Genomic DNA, 27,287 nt, shown 5'->3' with positions numbered 1-27,287 from the left:
TTTCTTCCTTTTTCCTATATAGGAAAAAGGCCTCGATCAGACTAGAAACAACTCCTTCATCTTTTGAATGCCTTTCCCCTTTTACAAAGTGCACCATGCACGCCCATCACCACGGACTTGGAGAGGTGCCGCCGGTCTCAATGTGGGCGAAGAGAACAAGGTCCCGGCTCCGTGGCACTAACTGGGGACCGGGGAGAAGGAAGGCAAGCTGTAAATGCCGCAAGGGGCTTTTTCTGGTTCGTCAGTGTGTCCCCAATACCAGCACAGGAGCGCCAGAGCATCCGTTAAGGTAATGAAGGAGTTCATTCACAAATGGCATCGCTGGTATCATCGGTGGTCATGTTACCGTTTAAAGCAAATCTTGCAGGTGGTGGGGGGGGTACATGCTAGAGGAAGCGGCTGGACACATGTGGGGCAGGATGAGAAGGGAAACGCACACACGGGACGGGAACACGGGAACGAGGTTCAAGGCAGCCCTGGGAAGCTATATGCTCAGCCTAATAATAGCCCCGGCTCTGCACAGCCTGCTTCTGGAATTCCCTGCGGGACGCATGGAAGAGCAACACTGGAAAATCCGCATTGTTGAGGGTCATTTCTGTTTTTTTTAAATGAGCCTGAAGTCATGCAAAGCCAACGCTGCACACGGAGTAGATGATGGCACCACATTCGCTCCACTGGGGCCAGAAATGAGGCCAGTTTCTTCCTGAGAGAACCGAGCTTGGCACTCAAGACCATCGCAAAAGAAAAGTGATAACATAGCGGGCGATCAAGTTCACCACCACCACACCAGTGTTACACGAAAGGCTGAAGGGTCTTCTTGAAGAAGATAAAAAACAGGAACAATAACACGGCAGTAAACACTTCCCTATCAACAACTGAATCTACCAACCACATGAACAAGCAGAACAGAAACAGTAACGTGGATGCAGAGAACTTTTTGTTGGTGGCCAGATGGGAGAGGGTTTGGGGGATGGGCAGAAAAGGCGAAGGGATTCAGAAGTACAATTTGGTTGTCAGACTGACTGAGGAACCTTAGAGGGAAGGGGGAGGGGGCGGGAAGAGATAAACTAAGGAGCTGATATGCATATATGCGTTATCAGTGGACACAGACCACAGTGTGGGGAAGGCAGGAGGGGGCAGGGAGAGAGAGGAGGGTGTCAAGGGGGGGAAAAGGAAGAGACATCTATAATATACTTTCAACAAAAAAGATAAATTTTTAAAATGTTATGACGGCGCTGGCCGGTTTGGCTCAGCAGTCAGAGCATCAGCCTTTGGTCCAGAGAGTCCCAGGGTTCAGTTCCTGCTAAGGGCACGTACTTCGGTTGCAGTTTGTCCCCAGCCCCGGCTGGAGTCGTGTGGGTGGCAACCACTCGATGTGTCTCTCTCACATCGATATTTCTCTCTCTCTCTCTGTTTCTCCCTCTCTCCCTCCTGCTCTATCTGAAGATAAATGCTAAAATGTCATCGGGTGAGGATAAAAAAAAAAGTTATGACAATTTCACAGAACAAAGTGAATATTAATATTAAAAATTGGCTTGGATTTTAACTAAAAAAGAAAGAAAGGAAATGCCGTTATGAAGATGTTCTCTTCCCCTTTTTATTTATTTAGTTATCTATTTTTTTCTTTTGGTACATGCCCCTAGCAAGAACCGAACCCGGGACTTTCTGGTCCGCAGGCCGACCCTCCAACCGCTGAGCCAAACTGGCTAGGGCCCCTTCCCCGTTTTAAATAAAAGGAAAAATTTAAGTCGAAAAAAATAAAATATAAAATAAAATGGTGTATTAATATCTTATTTTATAAGTAAACCCTGCTGTGTTTTTGCTTTTTTCTTGTAAACATGCTGAAAGCTATATGGAGACAGAAAACCCTGGCTGATGTTTCTCAGAAGCAGGTCTTCAATCACATCCTGTATTGTAAAGTACCCACAGAAAGCAGACAGATGAATTAAAGAAGTAACAAATTAACCTGTCCAGTGAATTGTTCTATAAGTTAATATCAGAATATGAATAAAAATGCATCATCAGCGATTATTTGGGTAATAAAGATGTCAATGACAAGACCAAATTATAAAGAAAAGGTTAAGCCCCTGCCTGACCAAGGCTGCGAGTCAGACTGGAACCAGCAGGACGTTTCAGAGGTTTTGTTTGTGCGGAGGGGAAGGTCACATCAACGGCACTCAGGATTCCACGCTTCACGCGTGGGGGGGCGTCACGCACCTTCCCGCTCACGTCGGGATCCGCGCGTGGCAGAGAATGTCCCTAACAACGCTCACACACCCAAGGCCACACACTCAGAGCCTCTAGGTCCCGGAACACGAAACACACGGGGCCCTCCTGGGACCGTGATTACTGCTTCCACAGGGGGCGAGAACAGCAAGGTCAAAACACAACCCTTGCCACCCACTGGCCCTGCTCGCCCCCTGCTGGCACCAGAAGACCAGACAAAGCTCTGGGGGCGCAGGGACACCGCACACCACGACACACACCACTGTGCGTGGGGGAGGGGGCGTGCTTCTTCCCGGGCATCTTCCTGCTGGGAGGGCGCTGGCCCCCGGAGGAGCTGGTCTCCAGCTGGAACAGCAGGGGACCAGCTTCCACAGCGCCATCTGCAGGGCCCTTGGGGTTGGGAGGGGGTAGGAGGAGTGTCAGACAGGGGGCTCTGCACTTCAGATGTGCCAAGAGAATGAGCAAAACTACCTACTGCCCCTGGAGGGCAGAACGTGGCACAGTCAGGGAAAGGGTTAGACCCTGGGCCCCAGCCCGCTCAGCAATGTGGGCGTTCAGCGGGGACTCAGAGAGCGGCCCGAGCAGCGAGGACCGTGCCCTGGATTCATTTGCTCAGGGACGGTCCACAGAAGGGCTGGCCTCTATTCTTCCACGATGTGTGTCAAGGAAGACAAAGAAACAGTGAGAGCCACCTCCAGATTTAAGGAGACTGACGGGACATAACAGGGGTGTGACAGTTGTGATCCTGGATGAGATCCTTGATCGGAGGAGGAAATGAACCACGAAGGACATTAACGGGCAATTGGCCAAATTTGACTATAGACTTTTAGATAATAGCATTCTATCATCACATTTCCTGATTTGTTTTTAATCCTCACTCGAGGATTGTTTTTAATCCTCACCCTAGGATATTTTTCCATTTATTTTCAAATAGAGTACGAGGGAGGGAAGGGAGGAGGGGAGAGAGAGAGAGACATCGATTGGCCACTTCCTGCAAGACCCCGACCAGAGCCAGGAACCAAACTGCAATCAAATTAAACTCATGACTCTGGTTTGAGGACTGACACTCTAACCGTTGAGACAAACCGGCCAGGGTGTGTGTGTGTGTGTGTGTGTGTGTTTAATTGGTTCTTAGAGAGAGGGAAGGAGAGAGTGAGAGAAACATCGATGCCAGAGAGAAAGATCAACTGGTTGCCTCCTGTATGCACCCCAATCGGGGATCGAACCCGAAACGCAGGTGTGTGACCTGACTAGGAATCAAACCTGTAACCTTTTAGTGTTCATGACAGTGCTCCAACCAACTGAGCCACCCGGCCAGGGCTAAAATGTCCTGATTTTGATAAATGGATTACAAGGGTGTGAGAGAATGTTCTTGTTGAAAAATATACTGAAAATTTACTGAAATATTTAGTACAGATATCTCCGACGTATTAAATGACTCAGAAAAGATCACATGCATATATTACTTACATAGAGAAAAAACCGATAAAGCAAACGAGGCAAAATGTAACTGGACAATCTGGGTAATGAGTAAGTGGAAGCTTCTTATAAGGGTCTTGCAACTTTTCTGTAAATTTGAAACTATGTAAAAAGAACAAAAAACAAAAAAATAACATGACAGACTTGCCAAGTCATAGGCTGGTTTTCTTCCAGAGTGGCATCCTAAGACAATGCCTAAAGATAATGAGAATATTGAGCAAAGACAGATATAGCAGCAGTTCCCAAACTGTGTTCCCTGGGGCACAACGGTGCCATGATTCATCAAAATTAAAACAGTTGCACTCTAGCCAGTTTTGTTCAGCGGTTAGAGTGTTGGCCCGCGGACCAATGAGTCACGGGTTCGATTCCAATCAAGGGCATGTACTTCGGTTGAGGTCCATCCCTGGCCCCGGTTGGGGCAGGAGGCAACCAGTCGATGTGTCCCTTTCACGTCGATGTTTCTCTCTCTCTCTCTCTCTCTCTCCCTTCCTCTTTTTCCTTCTCACTCTATCTGAACAAAAATGGAAAAATGTCCTCAGGTAAGGATAAAAAAAATAAATTAAAGCAGTTGCTAGGGTCATGTCTTCCTGCTAAAATTCATTTTGGAAACACTTGAACGCACCGGAAATCCATGCGAGAGCCGATGTTTCTGGACTGATCCTGAAGTCGGAAGCGGGGCCTGCTTGCAGGAGCGAGGAAGCCCCCCAAGTCTTCTCCCCGGAAACCAGGGTGCACAAGGAGTGCCGTCCCCGGGAAACAAAAGAAGGCCCCGGTTTGCGTTCCGGTTGACCGGGGAGGAAAAGGGCTGTGTTGACCATGGGAATTCTCTGACAGGGGACATGTTAGGGGGCTGATGGCTCCCACAGGCCGTGCAACTAGGGGTTCAAGGACATGGTTAACTTCATAAGTCCACTTGGCTAGGCTGAGGGATCCCAGACAGCGGGGGACGGTCGCTGCGGGGTGTTCTGGGCGGCGGTCTGCAGGAGAGGTAGCATCTGAGTCCGAAGGGGAGCAGAGGTGGTCACCGTCAGCGGGCACCGAGCAGTCTGCCGAGGCGGCGGGGCGCAGGGGGAAGGGCAGGCGCTCTCCGCCCCTGCGCTCTGATACACAATAGTGTAGAAACTGGGTGATGCCTACTTTGGAAAACGCCAAACACATGCCCGCTGCTGCTTCGGTCACCCCGTGTGAACACCTTCTGACCAACACATCCTGGGCCACCTTCCAGAAAGCGCAAGAGTGGCGGGCGGACGCGGGAGACACTGTGTGACTGATCGTGCGTGGGCAGCACCTGCCCGCCACTCTCGTGGGGACCTGTGGCCTCGCTGAGAACTGCTGTCAAAGCCGGTGGGTCTGTCTTGCATCTTAAGTATATGGATGTGTTATTTTATTAGTAATAAACGAGTTGAGTTCTCCAATTTATATCATTCTGTTACAAAGTTTTAACAGTAGCCCTGGCCGGTTTGGCTCAGCGGTTAGAGCGTCGGCCTGCGGTCCGGAGAGACCCGGGTTCAGTTCCCGCTAAGGGCACGTACCTCGGTTGCAGTTTGTCCCCGGCCCTGGTTGGGTTGTGCGGGTGGCAACCACTCGATGTGTCCCTTTCACGTCGATGTTTCTCTCTCTCTCTCTTTCCCTCCCGCTCTATCTGAACAAAATATCAAAAAAAATGTCCTCGGTGAGGATTAAATAAATAAATAAAAATAAATAAATAAATAAATAAATAAAGTTTTAACAGTAAATTAAATGTTGGTTTTTCTCACAATGAACTGATCTGCGAGACTGTTGTATTATGTGGAGCTTCCCCCTGAGCACGATTATACTTCGTGGTCGCCCTGCGGTTCCCACTGTGACATTACACACTTCAAGAGTGTTCCGCCGTCTAATGAGCTCCGGAAACACGGCTATCAAGTGTCCTTTACGGTGCAGGTGTGAGACTCAGAAAGCGGAGCACGGATTGGCCTGTTCTGACTACTGTCACAAAGGCTACGAGACAGTAATAAGCTTATTCAAATTACTGGGGGGCCGACTTCCACAGTTCATACGAATGTAAATTATATGTCACAGATCAACCACACAACTTTTAATGACATTCGTGGGACACATTCCTGCAAGGTCACTGTAAACACAGGTCAAAGGTGTCAAAGGCACCCGGGGTCAGGTGGCAACACAGGCATCTGGGGCTGAGAGGCTTCCCCTGGAAGCAGGACAGGCTGAGGACACGGGCCCTCCCAGGCAGCGTCCAAGGGTTAAGTAATCCCCAACTGCAGGACGAACATCACACCGCCGGCGTTTACGGACGGGAGCAGGTGACAAAATGCACGTAAGTGGAGAGATGCTCAGGGCGGGAGAGACTTGGGACCACGCGGACAAAGGAAGGCGCGCTCAGCAAAGCCGAGGCGTATTTATGGTCCTTCTGTCCTGGGGACGCTACTGCCACTGAGAAGCGGGAACCCAGCTGTCACCGAGCGCAGGAAGAGAATTCTTCAGCTGTGTCCTGAACACCCTTGGTGCAGCTACGGGGCAGCGTTACTACAGAGGACAGAGGCGGTGGAGACCGCTCCAGGAGGAGTCGCGTTTGCACAGATCGCTGGTTCGAAGATGTCAGACCTGGTCTGCTCACACCGCCCTCCCCCTCAGCATCCTCACCAGGGACTCTTGTCTAAGCACTGGCCCCGCTTTGACGCGGAGTCACCCTGGGCTCTCTCTGACCTCTACCTCCTCCCCGCTGCCAGGTCCAGCGGTTCCTCTCTCACCTGAAATCTGCTCCCTCTTCGCCCTTCAGGCCGGTGCCCTCTTCAGATCCTCGCTTCGCATACCATGGAACTCATTCTCCTCCCAGGCTCCGGGGCTTCCCCTCCCCCTCATTTTACGACCACCATAAAATTCATCTTTCCAAAGCACAGTCTGAGTCCTGCTGGCCCCCCGGGAAACCACCTCCTGGCCTGGCCCATGTTCACACTCCTCAGCGTGGCACTCAAGACCCCGGTCATCCCGGCTCGGCTCCTGCACTTCCTGGGGTCTGGACGATGGCCCACACCCAGCAGAGACAGGGGTTCTGCTCGAAACTTCTCTGTAGGCCTGGGTCTCTCCATGCACACAGCTCCGTCCACTCAAATCTAACCTGCTGTCCAGGGCCCACTGTCAAGCACGGCGCCCTCAAATAACCATTCTCCATCCTCCCCAAACAGCTGCATCTCGGCTTCCCCGCCCCGCCCATGTTCCCCAGCATCTGTTAGGATCTCTTTCCAGTCTACTTATCTATCTTCCCTACTATAATTTTTGTTGATTCAGTATTTATAGAGATGACCTGGCACCAGGCACTGAATTAGGCACCAGGGATACGGGGTGACTAGAAAGCTGTGGCCCCTGGAATCACAGACAGGAGCTGCAAGCTGGCATTACCGGGCACCCCGGACAGTGTTGTCCGCTGCAGTACAGGGCAGGGACCACAACTGCTCTCTCCAAGGACCAGAAAGCATTTCGTCGACATACAACGTGTCATTCCAGCAAGATGCTTTGTTTAAAACCCATAATTCTACAAACACAAGAGATCATTTTAAGTACGAAATTCGAACTACAGGGTATAATCTTTAAGTCCACAATTAAAGACTGTAGCAGAAGTAAAAGAAAAATCAAATCTTCCACTGAAATGCCTTAGAGTAAAATTTTCCATATTTTAAGACAGCCATTAGTTTATTTGCTAAACAGAAAATGGAAGAAAGAATGGAAAGAAAGAGAAACCACTTTGGTGTCAAGGGGACTTGGAGTGAATGAGTATGATTTTGAATGAATTTATGTACGCATGAATGAAGGAATAAAAACATCTGCAGGGTGTTGTTTTGCCACCCAGCGCCCACCGCTCCCAGCGCCGCCCAGCGCCCAGCATTCACAGCGCCGCCCAGCGCCCGGGATCCACAGTATGTCCAGCGCCCAGGATCCACAGTAGGCACAGCGCCCACCACTCACAGCGTCGCCCAGCGCCCAGGATCCACAACGCCGCCCAGCGCCCAGGATCCACAGCGCTGCCCAGCGCCCAGGATCCACAACGCCGCCCAGCGCCACCACTCCCAGCGCCGCCCAGCGCCCAGGATCCACAGTAGGCACAGCGCCCACCACTCACAGCGCCACCCAGCGCCCAGGATCCACAGCGCCGCCCAGCGCCCACCGCTCCCAGCGCCGCCCAGCGCCCAGGATCCAGAGCGCCGCCCAGCACCCAGCATTCACAGCACTGCCCAGCGTCCTCCAGTTCCCCACCCTCTCCGGGTGGGCGTGGGGGCTCCCCCTTACCTCATAGGCATCCTTGATGTTCAGGGGCTCCCCGCGCGCGGCCACGTGCCCCACGATGCCCTTGTTCCACTCCAGGCGGATGCAGTTGTTGGACGCCTCCTCCAGGGTGGACCCCTCCGCCACGTCGAAGAGGCGGCTGACGAGGAACTTGTCGTTGGAGCTGTCCTCGCAGACGAGGAACAGCGAGTAGCGGTCGGCGGAGATGAGGCCGTGGATGTGCAGGAATATTTTGTGGCACAGGGCCGTGACGTCCAAGTGGCTGGAGATATCTTTCACTAATTCCAGGAGTCTCGCGCACTGGTCCCCGTCATCCCGGTCAAAGCGCCGGGGGGTCAGCGGCATCTGCTCCTTCTTGTCCGAGTCCGAGAGGAAGCTCACCGTCCCCTCGGAATCCTTGACCACGATGGGCCTGAGCGGCCGGTCAAACTCCGAGGCAGAGATCTTCCTGGTGGGCGTCCCGGGGGCACTGCTCTCGGGGCGCGGGCTCTGCTGCGGGGGGCTCGGTTCCGCGGGGCCTCGGGCACCTTCCTTGCAGACCGGGATGGTGTGGACTCGCTCAGCAAACCACGCGTTGACCATCTCTCTGCGGAACAGAGCGGGCCGCAGTTACCTACTGGCCAGGGACAGGGCGCCCCCAGAGCTGCTGGAACCTCTCCCGTCACTCATTAGCTAACCGTCCCACTCGTCATAGAAAATACAAACAAGAGGGGTGAAGACAGCTGTATTTGCAAAACTGCAGAGGACAACTGGTCCAAAGGACACTGTCATCGAGAATGATATCTCTGCACACACATTTCTGGACATCTGCTCTGTAACACATCGAACCTGAGCCTGCGTCTCTCAAAATCAGTTTGTGTTCAAGTGCACATCACTGCTTTTGGTGATCATCTCAGGAAAACAGACACAAAACTTTTTCCGAAGTTAAATGGGTGAGAGTTAAAAACAAAGGTTTAACTAAATGTAGCTGGCTAGCTAAATGCTTGGTTTCAGGCAGCTTTATCTATACCACTACACACAGATGAGATTAAGAGGAAATGGGAAATAGAAACGATTTGAACTGGTATAGAAGGATTGTAGACTTCTGGAAATATTATCCTAACAATGCCCGTTCAATAATGGTAGATAGGTTATCTATCTACTGCTGTAAGGGATGGGCATTTTAAAGTCAGCAATACCTAAGTTTAAACGTTCAGTCCAAAACACTTAAGTCATTTGTTTTTTGTTTGTTTGTTTGTTTTTTATTTTTTTTAATCCTCACCCGAGGACGAGGACATTTTTGCATTTCAGATAGAGTGAGAGGGAGAGAGGGAGGAAGAGAGAGAGAGAAACACCGATGTAAGAGAGACACATCTACTGGTTGCCACCCGCATGACCAACCAGGGCCGGGGACAAACTGCAACTGAGGTACGTGCCCTTAGCGGGAACCGGACCCGGGACGCTCTGGTCCGTGGGCCGATGCTCCCACTGCTGAGCCAAACCGGCCAGGGTAAATCATTTGTTTTTAATGTACCCTCCTGTGAAAGAAATCTATTAGAGCTACAGGCTTCATGGTGGGTGATTTTTTTTTTTTTTAAACAAACATCCCAGATCATACACTTTCAAGGATTGGTGGATTCAAATCATCCCCCTTGGAAAGCTGTAATCTATGCTAATCAACAGTACCATTACTTTAGACATTTTAAAAACTCTTCTTTGGAGACGAACTTCTAAGACAATTCATAGGCCACATAAGAACATTAGTTTATCTGAAAGTTAGACTGGTTTTCATTAAGCCTTCCTCTCCAAACCAATAAAAAATCCAAAAACACCCTAGAGTACCGGATAACTTAAAATCTGGGTTACGCGTAAGACCTGACATTTTCTTAAATGAGAATTTACTTTAGAAAGAAAAACACTTGCTACCACTGCCGATATTTCAGAGCCTTTGCCCTTAGTGAGAGCAATGCAGTCTCTGCTTTATAATCACGTTGATTATCTTCACCGAGTGGCCAGGGTGCAGAACGTTTGACGATGCACTGTTTTGGGGAGTGTGGTGGTACAGACACTCTGTAATTTCTTTGGTTGTAGGAAAAATTGATATCACTTCTCTAGAAGGCAAACAGGCAACGTCCAACACATTTTAAAATGCATTCACCCTCTGTTTCAGAGATGTCACGTGTGTGGCAGCAGAACCAGGACAGTTGCTGCAGCATGGACTGTTACAGCCAAGACCAGAAGCAACCTAACCCTACCGATGGAAGGCTGGCTGGATGCACCGCGGCACGTGTGAGCAACGGAACACAAGGCAGACACGGGGCGGTGGTCATGTGCAGCCATGTGAACAATCTCCACGGTTTACTGAGTGAGAAAGAAGAACGCAGACAGAGGGACAACGAAGGGGCGGCCTTATGTCTCAGTCTTACTAAGTCTTCCATTTATGGGATGTTCCCTTACTTTCTTTTGAACAAAAATGCACTGTTTGGTGAATGTACAGTATTCTGAAATGCTCCCAGCCTAGAGTGCAATGGGTAAAAAAGGGAACACGGAGATTCAAGGATGACTCATCATTTCAAGGGATGGATACAGTTATAAAAGGCTTTTAAAAGTCTCTTAAAAGTAACCTAGTGGGTAGGTATATTGTACAGTTCACAAGTATGTACCTTCAGCACAGAGTTTTAAAAAATGTAAGTGTCCCACCCTGGCTGGTGTGGCTCGGTTATTTGGGTGTCGTCCTGTGCATCAAAAGGTTTCAGGTTCAATCCCCAGTTGGGGTGGGTATGGGAGGTAACGGAACCAGGTTTCTCTCTCATATCTTTCTTCCCTTCCCTTCCTTTCCTGTCTTCTTTCTTTCTTTTTCTCCTTCCTTCCTTCTTTAGTTCTTCTTCTTCTTCTTCTTCTTCTTCTTCTTCTTCTTCTTCTTCTTCTTCTTCTTCTTCTTCCTCTCTCTCTCTCTCTCTCTCTCTCTCTCTCTCTCTCTCTCTCTCCCTTCCTATCTCTAAGCATAGCCTCAGGTGAGGTTTTTAAAAATGTAAATGTCCTATAAATTCATGTTGTGGCTTAGAACACACTTTCCAGTGACAGCAAAATAGATCGATTAAAATAATGCTGTATCTTACAAACTTAGAAACGAGGGTGGCATACTGTGGGGGGCATTTATGCAACCCCTCAAAACTGCAGCCGCAGGGTTCAAGACATGGGTGTCCACACTGCAGGTGCCCGTCAAAGACGTGTGGAGACGTTTCGAATAAAACTGTCCGGAGAAAACGTGAGACAGGAAAAGAGCGGTGTGTCTACATTAACATATCTCCCGCGAATTTAACCTATGTACCCGGGACTTAAACGGTTAACTCAATATAGAAACAGGCATTTTAACTATTTCAGCTACAAACCTAAACTTAGCCACGATGATCTCTTACCTGCTGATTGGAAAATGGCGATGAACTTTTCTCTCTTTCAATCAAACCACTTACTTGAGGACGTCACATGGGCGTCTAAACAGAGAACTGAAATGGAGGAGACGGGATTCTTCACCTGTCACCTGGCTCCGGTCTCATGGCTGTGAGCTCCCTCATGGTCACAGGAGCAGCCTCCGCCTCCCCGGTTCCTCAACCCAAACATCTGGGGATGACTCTCAATTTGCTGCCTTCAACTCTCCTGTCCGGTTCAAGTCCTGCCAACTTGACCACCCCAACCTACCCCAATCTGTTCATTTCTACCTCCTGTCCTGCACCCAGCCCCGAACCCACCATGTCTCCCCTGGACATGGCCACCGCCCCTAACCGGTGTCTCCAAGGGTACCTTCCCCTTCCACTACTCACCACCCAGAGCAACGTGTCCCCAAGGGTCTTAGCATCTGAACGACACTACTTGGCTTCTCACTGAGCCGAGAATAAAACCCGACCTCAACGAAACCCCCACCCCAGTTCCTGTCGCCCTCTCTCTCTAAAAATCAATAAAAATATATGTATATATATTTAAAAATCTGAATCTGTCTATTTCTCTGAAAGCAGGCCATGGTTTAGAAATCTAAAACTATGCACTGAAAAGAATATAAAATAAATGTGTTCAAGAAAGGTCATTCTTAGAGCTGCTAGATTTAGCTAATAAAGACACAGGACACCCAGCTGAAATCGAGTTGCAGATAAACAGCAAGTAACTTTTTAGCAGCGGTAGCCTCTGAAATCCCACGGTAACCGGGCGTGCTGTATTTCAGCTGCCCCCCGAGTGTTTCTAGATTCTGTTTCCCAGCTGCTACTGCAGGTGCACAGACAACAGAGAACAGGTGCTTTCTGTGTAGCACATCAACGAGCTCCAGCCTGTGGACTCACCGACCCTGACATTATCGTCCCAAGAGCACGAAGGATCCTGTGTGCCCACCACACTGTGATCCTGTGTAGGATAACTGGACCTTCTGAAAGGTCTTGGATTAATCATTGGTGGCATCAAATTCCTCCTTAAATCAAGCCTTTTCATTTTACTTGCAAAACCACATCATCGAATGTATTTAACGGAAAACAAGTAACTTGCAATCTCCTTAGGAAAGGGAGAGGCGCTCCTCCTTCAGCTGCTAGTTCTCGGGACTGCAACGCACCGAAGGCTGTTTGCCAGCCACGCGTCCTGAATTCTAACCTAATCTTAGCGTTTGCTGCTCATGGGAGGTGTGGCCGGTGCGAGCAACTTTCTTCCTCTGAGTCTCAAGCTCATCCTCCGTGAGACAGCCAACAGCACCTGCGCTGCCCCTTAACGAGGGCTGGGTGCTGCTGTCTCCAGCAGGGCAGGAAGTCAAGAACACCTCTCTGGATTCTGGAGAGTTATCAGGAGAAAATGCTGGTTCTGGCTCCAAGACCACACAGGTGGGAGGCTGAAGCAAGGACCACCTCTCTGGAGCTCACAGCTGATCTTTCCGTTGTGGAAACAGGCAGCTGCAGGCACAGTCCCTGCGATGGCACAGTCCCTACGATGGCACAGTCCCTACGATGGCACAGTCCCTACGACGGCGAACTGCAGCAGGCCAGGAGGGGCCATCATGTCGGTCAACTCACTTTGGCCCTTTGCCCTTCGGCTTTCTTTTTTTAAAAAATTTTTTTCCTTTATTGAGTTTAGAGAGAGAGGAAGGAAGAGGGAGAGAGAGAGAAACATCGATGAGAGAGAACACCGACTGGCCGCCTCCTGCATGCCCCCCACTGGAAATCGGGCCCACAACCTGGGCATGTGCCCTGACCGGGAATCGAACCGGTGACCTCTTGGTGCAGGGTTGACATTCAACCATTGAGCCACACTGGCTGGACGGCTTCCTCAATTTTAGGCAGCAGACCTCCTTCCTCCTCACTTCTCACCCTGGGCTGCGGGGGTCAGGTCAGAGGACCCACCTGGGAGCATTTGTGTCTCCTGTACCCAGGCCCCATTCCAGTGGGGACCTGATCGTTTCCCCCTGAAGTGCTGCCTGGAGGAGGAGGGAAGGACGAGGGGGAGAGCGTCCTCCAGGTGCTACGAGACCACAGGCCGAGTGGCCTCGTGGGCCTGGAAGTCAGCGGGTCACTCCCACCCCGAGCACTCAAAGTCTGCGGCCGAAGCTGAGACTTCGGAAGGTTGTTCTTCATAGACCCTAAGTTCCCCACTCCCACCCTCAATAATGCTGTCACATGGTAACTCCGCGTAAGTTACGGTATAGCCATCTGAGCAAAAAGAGCGAGAAACATGTGGTCCTTGAGGTATTCTTCGCGGGCCACGTGCACTCGGGACCTGGCGCTGTCCCTTCCCGCACCAGAGGCTCCCTGCTGAGCACCGCGGGCCTGGGGCTCCGTCTGGTCTCCGAGGGAACTTGCTCAAGTCTCTAACGAAAGCCCACAGGCCTTATGTGCGGACATGAAGCCCGGCCGAGGGGACAGCAGGGAGCCCTGGTGCCAAGAGTTTGTCACTGATGACAAGATCCTGACAGCTAACGTCCCGCCTGGACCCTCCCCTCCGCCCCCAAACCCGTTTTATTGTCCTCCAATCACTCATGACTTCTTACTCCACGAAAAATGTCCCACCTCACACATGGGTGTAGCACACACCTTCTATAAACGGGCATATTGATTTAGTTTTGTTCTTAATTAAACTTGGACAACATGTCTTAAAACGACTGGAGGGGAAGCCAGGAGGGTACCAACGTCAACGCTAGGAGCCGTCCTGCCCAGGTAAGTGCCACCTGTCCTTCCAAACCCGAATACACCACGGAGGCAGCCGGGCTCACGCGGGGCCCCTTCCCACACCCAGCGAGGAGAGAGCCGAGGACTGGCATTGATTAGATGGCAGCCACCCACAGCTTGCCATGGGTTGCCATCCATGCGACTTGAATTTCAAATCTCAAATCTGTTTAAGTGATGGTGACTCCAATCAGAAGTGTGTCTCTGACTGTTCACTCTAGGGAAGGCTGGGATATTTGGGGATGTTAGGGAATGCTGTAGGGAAGACCCTCGCAGCTCAACCCGACGTGAGCATTGGCGTCATGAGGAAGGGTGGTCTGATTTCTCCCTCCTCCATTGGATGCTGTCACCAAGTGGGCAGAGCGCCCATGAAACGAACCAAGGTCCTACCCAGAGGCCAGGCAGCCGGGGGCAGCGGCTGCCCGGGAAAAGGCTGAACTTGACATTCGCAGCGTCTGGCATCTGGCATCCTCACCGACACACAGAGGGGTGAATAAGTACATTGTGAATGATAAACAAGGTCAAAGGAATTCTGGGAGCCAGGAAGCTTCGAGGGTAAATTGTTGTTTTTCTTTTTTATAATGGTTGTAACTATTTCATCAAAGTTACACACATTCTGAGTGCCTATATATATATAATATATATATATGTATATTATATATATTATATATTTTATTTTTTTATCCTCACCCGAGGACATTTTTGCATTTATCTTCAGACAGAGCGGGAGGGAAGGAGAGAGAGAGAAACATCAACGTGAGAGAGACACATCGACTGGTTGCCGCCCACACGACCCCAACAGGGGGCCGGGGACAAACTGCAACCGAGGTACATGCCCTTAGCAGGAACCGAACCCGGGACTCTCTGGTCCGAGGGCCAACTAACTGCTGAGCCAAACCGGCCAGGGCTGAGTGCTTATATTTTTTAAGAAGAGAGAAAAGTGTATCATTCTTAATATGGTAGACTCAATTAAGTTAATAAGTAAATTTAAGGGTGCCAAAATAGTAACGACTTTGTGCGGATATTTAAGTGGGTTAACGTTTTGTGCATTGGGTACACTTCATCTCCTCCTTTCTAGAAAGTTCATGAACTGATTAGCACTATTCATTGAAAAGATGAAAGGTCACTCTAAGGCATACATGCTGTTAAGAAGGAAAACGCTCTCCCTTCTCCAACTCCTCATTTTCACTCAGAATTATGACAAACGTATCACAGGGAATAACATCACTACGCCTAGTTTGTGTTCTAGAAATTTTCCACGGATGCAGACAAGTCACAGCCTCTCCCACAGGCCTGCTCTCTAGAAATAACAAACAGAACGTGCACACGTATGGACGGGGCAGGCGGGACGGGCCCATCGCATGGCGAACGGGATTCGCCACAGGGGCCGCGCGGCAGGTCCAGGCACCCTGCGCACATCCAGGGGCCCGCTCAGCCTGCAAGACGACTCTTGAAAAAGACAGAAATGCCTCAATATATACACTCGCTATTCCAGAAGTCTGGAAAGGGGAAAGCATTTAAATAGTTTGCCTAGGTTTTATAGAATATTTCTTGGCATGTAGAAGAGTAAGGAGAAAGAATTTACAAGGCGAAGTAAAAATGTGATGTAAACATAACGCTTTCGAGCTAAAAATACCAGCCGGAGCCTATTTGTAAAGCAGCCGTTTGGAGTGCTTTGTACTCCTGCCTGAAGTCGTGTGTCAAAGGGTACACGTTCCTTGAAAATATACTGTGCTTAGGGTATTTGTGTTCTAACCCTAAAAATATAATTGCAGTGGCCTGGTACCTACATTTCTAGCCACTCTATTCTCAAATGTCACTTGAGAGTTCCCACTTTTATACTCTGAAGTTATATATGGAAACTAAACCCTGGAGGGCAGGCTCGGGACCCTCATTCGGATGTGCGTGCGGCAGAGGCCCTGGGAGGCACTCAGCCTCCGCCGGACTCAGATCCGCAGGGGCACCCTTCTGGGCCCTTGCTTTGCTCCCGTTAACAGTGGCCCAGAACTTCAGTAAGCACGGTGGTCAGGGCCCTGGGTGGCAAAGACTGGGCTTCAACCCCAAAACTGCTTCTTTCTTTTTCTTCTCCTTTTTTAATCTGAGAGAGAGAGAGAGAGAGAGAGAGAGAGAGAGAGAGAGACATCTCTCATACGAGCCCAGACCGGGAATCAAACCTTCAATCCTTCAGTACCCAGGACGATGCTCGACCAACTGAGGGCCTCCAGCCAGGCCCAGAACTACTTCTTTCGAGGGCGAGACCTTAGGGACATCATTTACTGTCCCTATAAAATGGAGACAGCGCCACCGCCCCTCACAGGCCCTGTGAGAACGGAAAGGAACGGATGTATTTAAAGGGACAGTATGGAGTCTGGCCCCTGTGTTTAATGCACAACAGTTATTGTTTCTAAGTTCATTGAACATTAAATGGAGTATATTTTCAAGTTGCTTTTTTTTGTAAGTATAAAAAGAACTTATTCAATGGACTTCTACAGAAAAATGAGATGTTAGCCATTGCTTTGTTTTAAGCTCCTAATTTAAATGCACTAATTTCTCTACAGAAACAGTCATATTAAAAAAAAAAAAAAGTTGCTTTAATGTAAGAATTTTCTCAAAATACAAGTGAAATACACAGACTCCCCAGACCAATAACTACATTTACCTATGACACACTTTTCTGAAAAACACATAAAGATTAAGAGCCTAACATTTCGCTGAGAAAAATAAATGCAAAAATGGAACTTGTTTTTTTTCCATCACTACTTCAAAATTAATTTTTTTTCCAAAAATTATATAGATTTGGGAGACAATTTTTTTCCTCCAAGTATCAAAGATACAATAAAAATGCCAACAAATGTGAGAAAATATGCAACTAATGACTTACGATGAAAACAATGGCAACATCTCTTCATGACCAAAGTTCTAAACGGGAAGAATGTTGTGACACTCGGTGGCTCTAGTGTTCTGCTACCGGACACCTGGGGATGGCAGGTGGGCCATTTGGCTTCCACACAAGGGGGTTCACTTGGGGAAATTCCGCAAGTGGGTGGACACCCCGGCCCCAAGGCTGGCCACGTGGCAGGTCCCTTGAGCAGAGCATCTGGGGAGATTTTTGACGTGCCTCAAAAGAAGAGTGAAAAGTCGCAGGCCTGAGTGACTGGAACACACACGCAGGCTCGTGTGTTTGCGTACCGGTCACTCACCGTCCCTGTCCCTTTCCCTCCCGTGCGTTCTTCATCAGTCATGAGAATTAATCCCTAAAGGCCAGAACTGCAAGGAGTGTGTGAATTTCCTGTCTGAAAAGGGACGGCAGACAGCTTACATGGCAATCTGCTAAAATTATCTGTAGGAAACACACAAAAATAACTCACAGAAAATATAACATGGGTTACTCTTCCTGCTCTTGGGTTCTCGTTTTAGACAGTTTCGGTCACGTTATTTGCATAATTTGACTTGGGTCCACTACTCCTGTTTGGGAAATACTTAAAGAAGGGAGGGATTTGATCTGAGAAGTTGATACTCTGCTCCCCTACTGAGCATGGAGAGTGCTGGGACCCCAGTGAGAATTTTAAGCTCCTTTATGAATGTCTGCCCTGATGCCCCCCTCCCTCCCATTTGATCGCCCAGGTGGCTGAGCTTGGGCCAGCTACAAAGTTAGTTAACAGCAAAGCTCCGGCCTCCCATTCCAATTCCCCTTCCAGCACCTTACAAAATCCACAGAGGTTCTGTTCCAACCATTAGTAAAAATGTACCTGAAAGATGAGACGGGCACGTAAAGTCTATAAAATCACCCCTCTGTCGCTGCAGTCCCACTTCCCAGACTACCGAAGAGCATGACCCCACGAAGGCATGACGAGTCTCAAGGCGACAGAGTGGACGAGCGAAAACAGAGAAGCATACGTTACTTCCTTCGGCTTCCCCGAGACCCCTGGGAAGTAAACGCTATTATTTCCTTTCTACAGAGAGAGCGAATCACATCCCAAAGGTCCCACTCCTCGAGGTGGTCTGGGGTTACAGCGTGGATCTGCCCCCCCTGGGGCCCTTGACCACGGTACAGAGATATCAGTGTTAAGGGGTTTCGAACCAGCCCTTGGAGGACATTTGGAAATGTGGGTCACAAAGACGAGGGTGCCCCGGGAACTCAGCGTCTGGGCCAGTGATGTTAAACCTCCTGCAATGTGCCCAACAGTCTCCCAGCGAAGACTATCAGCACCCAACACACAGCATCCCACAGCAGGGTGGTCAATGAAACAGGGGTGGTTTGGGGCACCTCCACTGACATCCTCCAAAATCTCTACCCGGCGTTACACGGAGGCGTCCCCCTGAGTCTGGCACGGGGAGAAAATGAAGGCTCCGTCTACAGTTACTTAGTGACTCCAAGTTTCCCCCCCGCTATGAAAATATCTGAGACGCTAGCTGGAACCAAACACAAATAAAATCAGAATTGCTTCATACGGTTTCACATTCGAACTGGACTGAAAGTTGGAAGAGACACACGTTGTAATTTTCCATGCACTCCCTGTCACACGCGTGGAAAATGTCCCTTGAAGGAAAACCTAGCTGGAAGGAAACACAGCCACCGGAACCCACGCTGTCCATTGGCCCGTTGGTTTGCTTTGCAGCTTCGACCCTGGAGGCTGGACGGGACTGGCACGTGCCAGGCCGAGGTCTGAGAACCCGGAGCGGGCACGCCGAGTGTGGCAGGAGGGTCTGCACCTTTGCCATGAAAACGCTTTGCTTGTGTGTGTCCACACCGACGACAATGAAACAAAACGGAGGTGTAAGAAGTACACCTCACGCTGCGGAGAGGACCACCTTGTAACGGGTCAGGTTTCCATCCTGTTCCATCAACCACCCCGCAGCCCAGTGGCTCTGGGTAGAGAGAACATCACAGAGGTAGTAGATGCAACATGAACTATGCTGCCAGTCCAAGCACAGCCGAGAAGCCGGCAGGCTACCTGTAGGAACAAGTTTCCCGACTGTTCAAACACAGGGGCCCCGCGGAGCACAGATCCATCAAGGGCACCTGCGGGCGGGAGCTGAGCCCGGCCCTCTGCCCTCTGCCCGCAGCCGGGGCCTGTTCGCTCCACAGGCGATCTAGTGAGCGCTGTCCACTGGCATTTGGTTGGAGTCTTCATTTTAGTCATAATTCACTTATACAATTATTTTGGTATTACGGTTGCATACATGCTGAACTGATTAAATGACACTCATCTTAACATTTTCACATTGAAATAACGTTACACGGAAAGGAAGAGGACACTCAGTGTGGCAGCCGTCTGGGGCTCCGGGGTGTGCCCTCACTTCCTTTGGGAGTGCCCCTGTCCCCGGGGACACAGCACACGAGGGGCAACATGCCTAGACAAGGTGGTCAGACAGCACTGTCCTGGGCACGGTGATGGGTCCAGGGCAGGCTGCGACACAGCAGGACCGGAGTCATTTCGAGGACAGATACAGAGAAGAAGGTGCTTCTCTCACATCGGAAGTTCAAGACTCTCATGAACTTGCCAAGAAGACGCCTTCCCAGCACACGAAGAAAGCACGCAGGGAGCTGTAGCCACCACAGCACAGGGCCCCGGGACGGGTGTGGGGGGTGGGGGAGTGGACTGAAGACCGAACAGGTTAAATAGAGAAACAGGCAGAATTTTGACAATATTATTTCATCAGCTGAATTTCACAGCCAAACTAACCTCCAGGAACTTCAATGACGCGAGTCAATTTTGTGCAAATTCAAGTTGGGTTTCTGTCTCTTGTGACCCAAAGCTTTCTAGCTACTGTGATGGAGACCATAGGAATGTCTTTAGCAGGGGTGCACTACTGCAGTGTGAGCAACACTGAATCACATGATCTGGTCTACCTCTAAAAGTCAATGGTGGGTGTGTGTGTGTGTGTGTGTGTGTTTCAATTATTTCATCAGCTCAAAAGATCAGGGTCTTTTCTCATAACCTCAGTAGAACTATCCAACAGAGAGTAGAAATGATGATTCTTATTGTTTATAATTAGCACTAAGGATATGATATCAAATAAGGGCTCTTTGGTCTCTCAAGTTTGGGTGTAATAAAATTATTCAGAGAAAATAATTTGCAAAAAAGTTAATCTTCCTTTACAATTCAGATTCAAGGGGAAAGTCTCAACCAATACAGAGGCCAACAAGGACACACAGGACTTTAAAAAGCATGTTCACTTGTCCAGCCAGTGTGGTTCAGTGGTTGAGCATCAACCCTGCACCAAGAGGTCGCCAGTTCGATTCCGGTCAGGACACAGGCCCAGGTTGTGGGCCCGATCCCCAGTGGGGGGCCTGCAGGAGGCGGCCAGTCGATGTTCTCTCTCATCAATGTTTCCATCTCTCTCTCCCTCTCCTTTCCTCTCTCTCTAAAAATCAATAAATAAAAAAATTTTTTTAAAAAGGCATGTTCACTTCAAACTAAACACTAGAGAAATACACATGTTTAAACGCTTCTTTGAATACTTGGCAAAATGATTCTTAGGAACTTAACTCTCAGGTTGCTGCACCTGCTTTAAACATTGGTTTGGCAATAAGTATACATTCCTACCATTTAGAGAAAATGAACGAAGCACGTACATCATAAAAATATAGATATAATTCAAAATGAAATGAGAATACCACGTCGGTTAACAAGATTACAGAGCTAAATATCGCATGAGTGACTCATGTGGAAAGACTTTTTTCAGTTTTTATTCCTAGGTATGCGGCTCACAGGCACTTCTTACGGAGAACCTGATACTGTAACAGACGTTTCCAAGGACCCATCCATCAAGCCGTAACATCGGTCAACTGGATGTATGTCGGTGCAGCTGAACTCATTTCCTAAGAAGCCCTGCACAGTCAGTAGCTAGTCTGCATCCTAAATGCAGAAATTAGTCCTTTCTCAACCCTCCACTGTCAATCAGCTCTGACCTACTCACTTGTCGTACAGTCCTTACTGAGGGCTTTTATCCTAGGACGCGGCTTCTATCCCACAGTCAGCTCTGAGACCAAAGAGCAAACGGAACTCAACGCAACAGTTGCAGGTTTCATACATGATTAGGTTGAAAATGTTTGGGGGATAAACTAACAAACATCAAGCAGTTCTGTTCAGCCTTTTCAATGACAAAGAAATCTTTCCTGGATATTATTAAAATGCACCAGGAAGCCCAACCAAAGTTCTAAGATTTTTTGTGTGTTTTCAAATCTGGAGGAAGAAGACCATGGCAGGAAGACAGTCTCAGTCATCAGATAAGGGTGACAATGCAGCCTTCACCCACACAACTTGAAGGTAGTTTCAAATACTATTTTTTTGTTAATCCTCACCTTAGGATGTTTTTTAATTGATTCTTTAGGGTGTGAGGGAGGAAGAGGAGGAGAGAAGGGGGGGAGAGAGAGAGAGAGAGAGAGAAACATCAATGTGAGAGAGACACAGACACATTGATTGGTTGCCTCCCAATCAATGTGACCCGGACCGAGCAGAGATCGAACCCATGACTCTTCCCTCTGCAGTCGGATGCTCTAACCGCTGAGCCAAACCAGCCAGGATGGAGTCACAAATACTTTAAAAAATGATATCAGAGACCAGAGTCAAATCATCTACTTTAGATGGAATTATTTAAAGAAAATTTTGTTATATGACAAAATCAAAGTGCTAAAAACGACTCATTTTGAGGCACTGAAGACATGATCTTGTAAAAATATTGGCAATTTCCATAAATCTTCAGACCACAAACTTGGGGGTGGGGGGAGCTACAAGCCTATTTAAGTTTGTGAGATACTAAACAAAAGAGTGATCTCCGAATATCCACCTCTGACCAACCGCCACCGTATTGATTCCAGCACATTCTTAGGAACCAAGGTTTTGCTCTGCAGGGCTCCACATGGATCTGAGTGTGAAACCCCGGGATAGAAGGGAACAAGAAACGTCATTCCAGGGGCTCCTACGAATTCTCATTCAATCTATATGAGTACTTTCAGGCCATAAAACACAGCTTTAAACTGGCTATCGGCCCTGTTATAAACACCGGAAGCAAAAAGGGCCATTACTGCACCAGAATTACCATCGTAAAAATGCGGGGTGGAGCAAAAGGGGGTGTACAGTTGTGAGTATATGAAACACCGAGTTTATTCTTGCATTATTATTTATTACACATTGTATTATTTTCCTTAGGAACAACTGTACACCTATTTTTGCCCCACCCTGCATTATAAATAACGTCAAAGTCAGACTGACTCAATGCCCACAGGGCTCCATTCTCTTCAACACTAGTGACCGCTCCACAAAATATGCTTCGCACAGCATTTGTCTGCAAACCGAGATGTTACTTTCCTCTGTGATGACGGAAACGGTAGTTTTTAATAGTGGATCAGCAATGTTTACCTTCTACCCATTCTGCTCTTAATATAAATACCGTGCCAGTAAAAATGTCACAGCTTTTACCGCTGAGCCAAACCGGCCAGGGCAAAATGTCACAGCTTTTAGAGGTGACAAATAATTACAAAAGAAAGAGTAAGAGAAAGAAAGGACGAAAGACAGAGAAGCGCAGACACAGGACGGGGAACAGCAACCCTGTGGCAGCTTTGCGGGTCCAGCGGGAAGCCGGTCACACAGGACGACGGGGGAGGGGGAAACGTCTGTTTCTGGACTTTGATGGAAGCTGCTATAAAACTTGTCCTCACTTCATATTCTCCACTTTCCTTCCAGTAGATGCCAAATATTCTCAAGCTTTTGCCTACTTAGTACAAAGCAAAGCAATAAAAAGCCCATTGTGGCCCGGCCGGTGTGGCTCAGTTGGTTGAGCATTATCCCAGGCACCAGGAGGTTGCAAGTTCGATTCCTCGTCAGGGCACATGCCCGGGTTTCAGGTTCGATCCCCAGTAGGGTCCATGCAGGAGGCACCCAATTGATGCTTCTCTCTCTCATCGATGTTTCTACCTTTCCCTCTCCCTTCCTCTCTCTGAAATCAATTTAAAAAATGAAGCCCATCAGGCTACCCCTCCAGTACTAAGGGACTAAAGCTTGCGGGGATCACAGAGCTGGTTTGTAGCTAATGAAAGGTAACATTATTCTAACAAGCTGTTAAGAATAACAACAGCTGTGAAAGTGGCATTTGCACGGGGAAGGCGACATCTGAGAACGCAGGGGCATCAGGGCCCTTAATTATCAGTCTCCCGAGTTGTCTCCCACATTGTGGGTGGGAGCTGTCCTGGGACACGTCTCTAACTAATTTTTATGCCAATAGATTATGTTATGAATTGTTCCGCTGACACTCAAATTCACATACACAGGTTGTTACTAAATACATCTATTTCTGTGTTCCAAGCCATAGCTTTTAATGAGTTAACTCTGCATTGGAAGATAGTTACCGGAAACAGTGCAATGCAGCAGCATAACAGGTTTCAAGGTCAACCCAACGCACAGGTGCTTAAAGGAGAACTGAGGAAGGGTAAGGTCAGCACCTTCGTTCTGTTCAGTGCCTACTACTGGGCACAGATCACTCCGTCTGGGGAGAGGACAGAGGAGCATGCATAACAGTCAAAAGACAACAATTTAATCAAGAAAACAGTTCTGCATCACCAAACCCATTAAGGGGCACAGGCGGCCACCAAATCCAAAAGTATGTTAACTCTATTGTTTCATGGGTTTCCTGAGTCACCTACAGTGTTTGTTCACTTACACTTACAAAGAGTAACAAAAGGGAATACAGCCAAGTAATGTGAGCTTCTAGTTAAAAAACGAAATCTTAGCTGTAGAGTTAAAATGTTTGCAGGAAGTTTTCACTACAACCAAGTGAATCACTCTGGGTTTAGAAGTGTGGCAATTTTATAAGCAACGACGACCCAACCTCGCATTGTTACTTCAGATCTGACTTTAACGCCACCAAATACAAACCCAGACCGAACTGTTTGTTTCATGAAGCACCTCTAGCTACACACTGACAACTCCCAGCAACTCTGCAACTCCTGCAACTGAGGGCCTGAAATTCTCTCAACTGTTTGATACTTTCGTTTTCCAACTTCAACTCAACATAAACTCTTCTGTTAGGAGTACACACGCACACTCACAGGTCATAGAAAGTGTGCAACCGACCATCCACATCAGCTGTCCTAAAACAGCCCTAACAGAAAAGTATCATCTCAGATTATGTAAATTTTACACTGATGAGTTTAGTTTTGAGAATTAAGATTTTCATCCTATGTCAATAGGGAGAAAACACAACGTGAAAAGAAAAGTAACATTTTCAAATTACTTCCCACTAAAATACCACTTTCCAACTTCTGGGTGGCTCTGAAGTTGTGTTGTTGGGTGTGACCAGTCCACAACCACCACCAAGCAACCCCACTTTGGTCTTTAAATGGAAAGGGGGTAAGAAAAGAGCATTTCGGCTGATTTGTAAGACAAATAACTTTTCCCTTCCAATCTCTAATGTAATCCGGCTAAAGAGCACACCTCACACTTTAAAAATCAGCCCTTTCCCCGGCCCACTCCCAGCCTGTGGCCACAGCTCCGCGAGAGCAGAAGGGTGAAGTGTGCAAGGGTGACAGAGACAGGACAGATGGTCTGGGGGTAGCGAGAGGCCTCTGAAAACTGTCCCCCACAGCAAAGGGCAATTCCAGAGGGCGCTGGCCTCCGTGCTCAGCCCGTACTTGCAGAGAGCGCCTCGGGAAAGAAACCGTCTCAGGAAAGAAACCGCTCTCAGCTCAGGGTTCATCCCCACCCCTCCGGCGCTTTAGATGTGGGGCTTCCAAGGGAGAAGGCGAAAGCGAGGCTGGAGCTGGTTTCAGAAGGGGCAGGAATTCACCCAGAGAGACGGGATCTGTTCCCAGCCTTCGCCCGAAGGTGGTCACGTCGACCCCGACTCTGGACGTTCCTTAGGAGAAACGGGGTTAAAGAGGGCCCCGTCTAACACTGCAAAAACAATGCCCTGCAGAGACTCCAGGAGGTCCAAATGGCACACGGTTCACTGTCAGTGAAGCCTCCCCCGCTGGTGACCGGCGCCGCCACCCAGCCCCGGCCCGCCGGGCCCGGGGAAGTCAGAAGGGGGTGCTGGGGAGGTACCTCGTTCTGTCTCCAAAGGGCAACATAGCAGACGTGGGAAGGCGAGGTGTGGACCGTGCAGCCCCGGCCGACCCCGGACTTCAGCAGGCGCGGGGGGCGACGCCGCGCCCAGGTGAGGCGGGTGACTGGAGCCGGCTCCCCTGCCGCCTCGTCCCGCGCCGCGCTGCCCCCTGGCGGGGAGCGCCCAGCACAGCGGCGGCAGCCCCCCACCGAGCCCCGGTCGGCTCCCACACCATCACCCCCGGCCCCGCGACCAGCGCCGGCTCGCGCCCTTCTGAAGGGTCGTTCAGGAGCCGGTCGGAGCGCGCGCAGGAGTCCTGTCCGCACCCAGGCTCCGCACCGAGTCCGCGGGCTTTGAGGACCCGCCCGCCACTCTCCGCTCCCCGCCCTGTCCCCCGGCTCCAGCCTCGGTTCCTCCCAAATCTCCGAGAGCGTTTCCCACGCGAGCCCCAATGCCCTCGGCGCGGCCGCCTTCCAGAGGACAGCTCCGTCCCCGCCCTCCGCCGCGGCCGTCGGCCTTGGCTCTGGACCAGGCGCAGCTGGCCCTGGGGTCGCTCTGGCCGCGCCGGACCCGCCCGTCTCCACGTCCACTCCACGCCGCGCCGCCACGGCTCCTGGAGCTCGGGAGCGAGGAAGGAGCGCGGGACAGCCGGGACCGGAGGGGACGCGGCGCCAGCACTCACTCGAGGACGGCTCCTGCGCGCTGCTCTCCCGGGGCTGCCCCGCCGTGTCGCCCCCTCCCCGCTCCCCGCCCCGCCGGGCCCGGGCGAGGGGGACGGGGGAGGAGCGCAGCCGCCGGGCCGGGCCGGGAATGGAGCTTCCGGAGCCGCAGGGAAGGGGCTCAAACTGTTTTGGTGTCGCTGTGGAGGCTGAGGGCTCCGGAGGCGGACGGGGCTGCCGGAGGCCGTGAGCGCGGGCGCGCGGGAACAGCTCCGGGAATGCGGGGGCGGGGGCCGGGGCCGCTGCGACATTTTTGTATCTGAACTTTGCCAGCAAGTTGGATCGAATCCCACGCCTGGGTGCTTGGGCTGCGCTCGCTTAAAGTCGAGGTCTCTGCACCATAACAAGACCGGGACCTACTTTCAAATCGAGGCCCGGGACCGAGGCTGTGCACCGGTGCGGGCAGGGGACGAGGGGGGAGACAGCAGCCAGGTCGGGCGCCCCGCCCGCCGGCCCGCGCGGGCCTCCTCCTACCTGGCGGCTTTCCTGACAAAGTAGGAGAAGGCGAAGTCCCGGTGATCGTCCAGCCAGGCTTCCACCGAGTCGTGGTCCCGCGGCCGCGCGCGGCCAGGGCCCTCCCGCTCCATGCCGGCCGCGCGCCCTGCGCCTCGCGGGGGCTGGTCCCCTGCCGGGGTCTCCTGCGAGCGGCCGCGGCCTCGAGACCCTCCCCGTGCCTCGCTCCGAGCGCGCGGACTTAGGCGGGCAGCGCGGGCGCCGGGCCAGCCTGCGGCCCCGCCCCGCCGCTTCGAGTTGGGGCTCCAGGTGTCGCGGGCGGGGCCGGGGCCGCAGCCGCGCCCCCGGGGGTCCCGCCCAGACGCTCCGGCGGCCTCTCGAGTCCCCGATCCCGAGGCGGCCGCGGCGGCAGCTGGCCAGCTCTCCGGAAGCCGGTGGCCACGGCCGGAGCAGCACGCGGCCGCTGGGGTGCGCTGTGCGCCGGGCTTCGGGTCGCGCGGAGGTGCCGGGGTGTTCGCCAGTGCCCCTCTCTAGGAACGGAGAGGTCGCGACGTGGAGACCCAGCCCCAGCCCAGAGAGCCGTAGCTAGGGGGACGGCTCCCCGAGAGGGAGCGGTGGTGCCACCGCGGACGCTGCTTCTGGGCCCCGAGAGAACAATGACCGCGCGTCTCCTCTGCCGGAGCAGGCGCTGGGGTCTGGGGGCCGCGGGGACACCGTCTCCGAGCCCAGCCGGAGCTGGGTTCACAGCGTCCCAGCCATCTGGCGCTCCCGGGACAGTGTGCATGGGCCACCAGACAGGTTTTCGGGTGACTTCCAGCACGGCCTTTTTTGTGCTCAATGTTAATAAATAACAACGTTAATAATAATGATAAATTAAGTGCCTTTGCATCAAACACACTCTCTTCACGACGTG

At 50.8% G+C, this 27,287-nt stretch overlaps 1 protein-coding gene across 4 annotated transcripts in view; it reads right to left on the bottom strand.

Annotated features, from left to right (window-relative positions):
* The window catches only part of PDE5A (phosphodiesterase 5A), a 116,589-nt gene that overhangs the window by 85,308 nt on the left and 3,994 nt on the right, over positions 1-27,287 (bottom strand). The window contains exons 1-2 of one of the 4 annotated variants that reach the window (XM_036240177.1): positions 26,396-26,508; positions 7,990-8,572 (exon numbers count right to left, since the gene is read on the bottom strand). In XM_036240177.1, the coding sequence (XP_036096070.1) occupies positions 7,990-8,572; positions 26,396-26,508 (696 nt within the window). Of the gene's footprint in view, positions 1-7,989; positions 8,573-25,201; positions 25,270-25,884; positions 25,906-26,395; positions 26,509-27,287 lie in introns of those variants that run through there. The other 3 variants (XM_036240180.1, XM_036240178.1, XM_036240179.1) reach the window with 3 other exon arrangements.

Source organism: Molossus molossus, unplaced genomic scaffold (genome assembly GCF_014108415.1).
Source record: "Molossus molossus isolate mMolMol1 unplaced genomic scaffold, mMolMol1.p scaffold_m16_p_4, whole genome shotgun sequence".
NCBI classification, from domain to species: Eukaryota; Metazoa; Chordata; class Mammalia; order Chiroptera; family Molossidae; genus Molossus; species Molossus molossus.
Note: the sequence above shows the minus strand (reverse complement) of the source record. Positions and strands in the feature narration are given on the sequence as shown.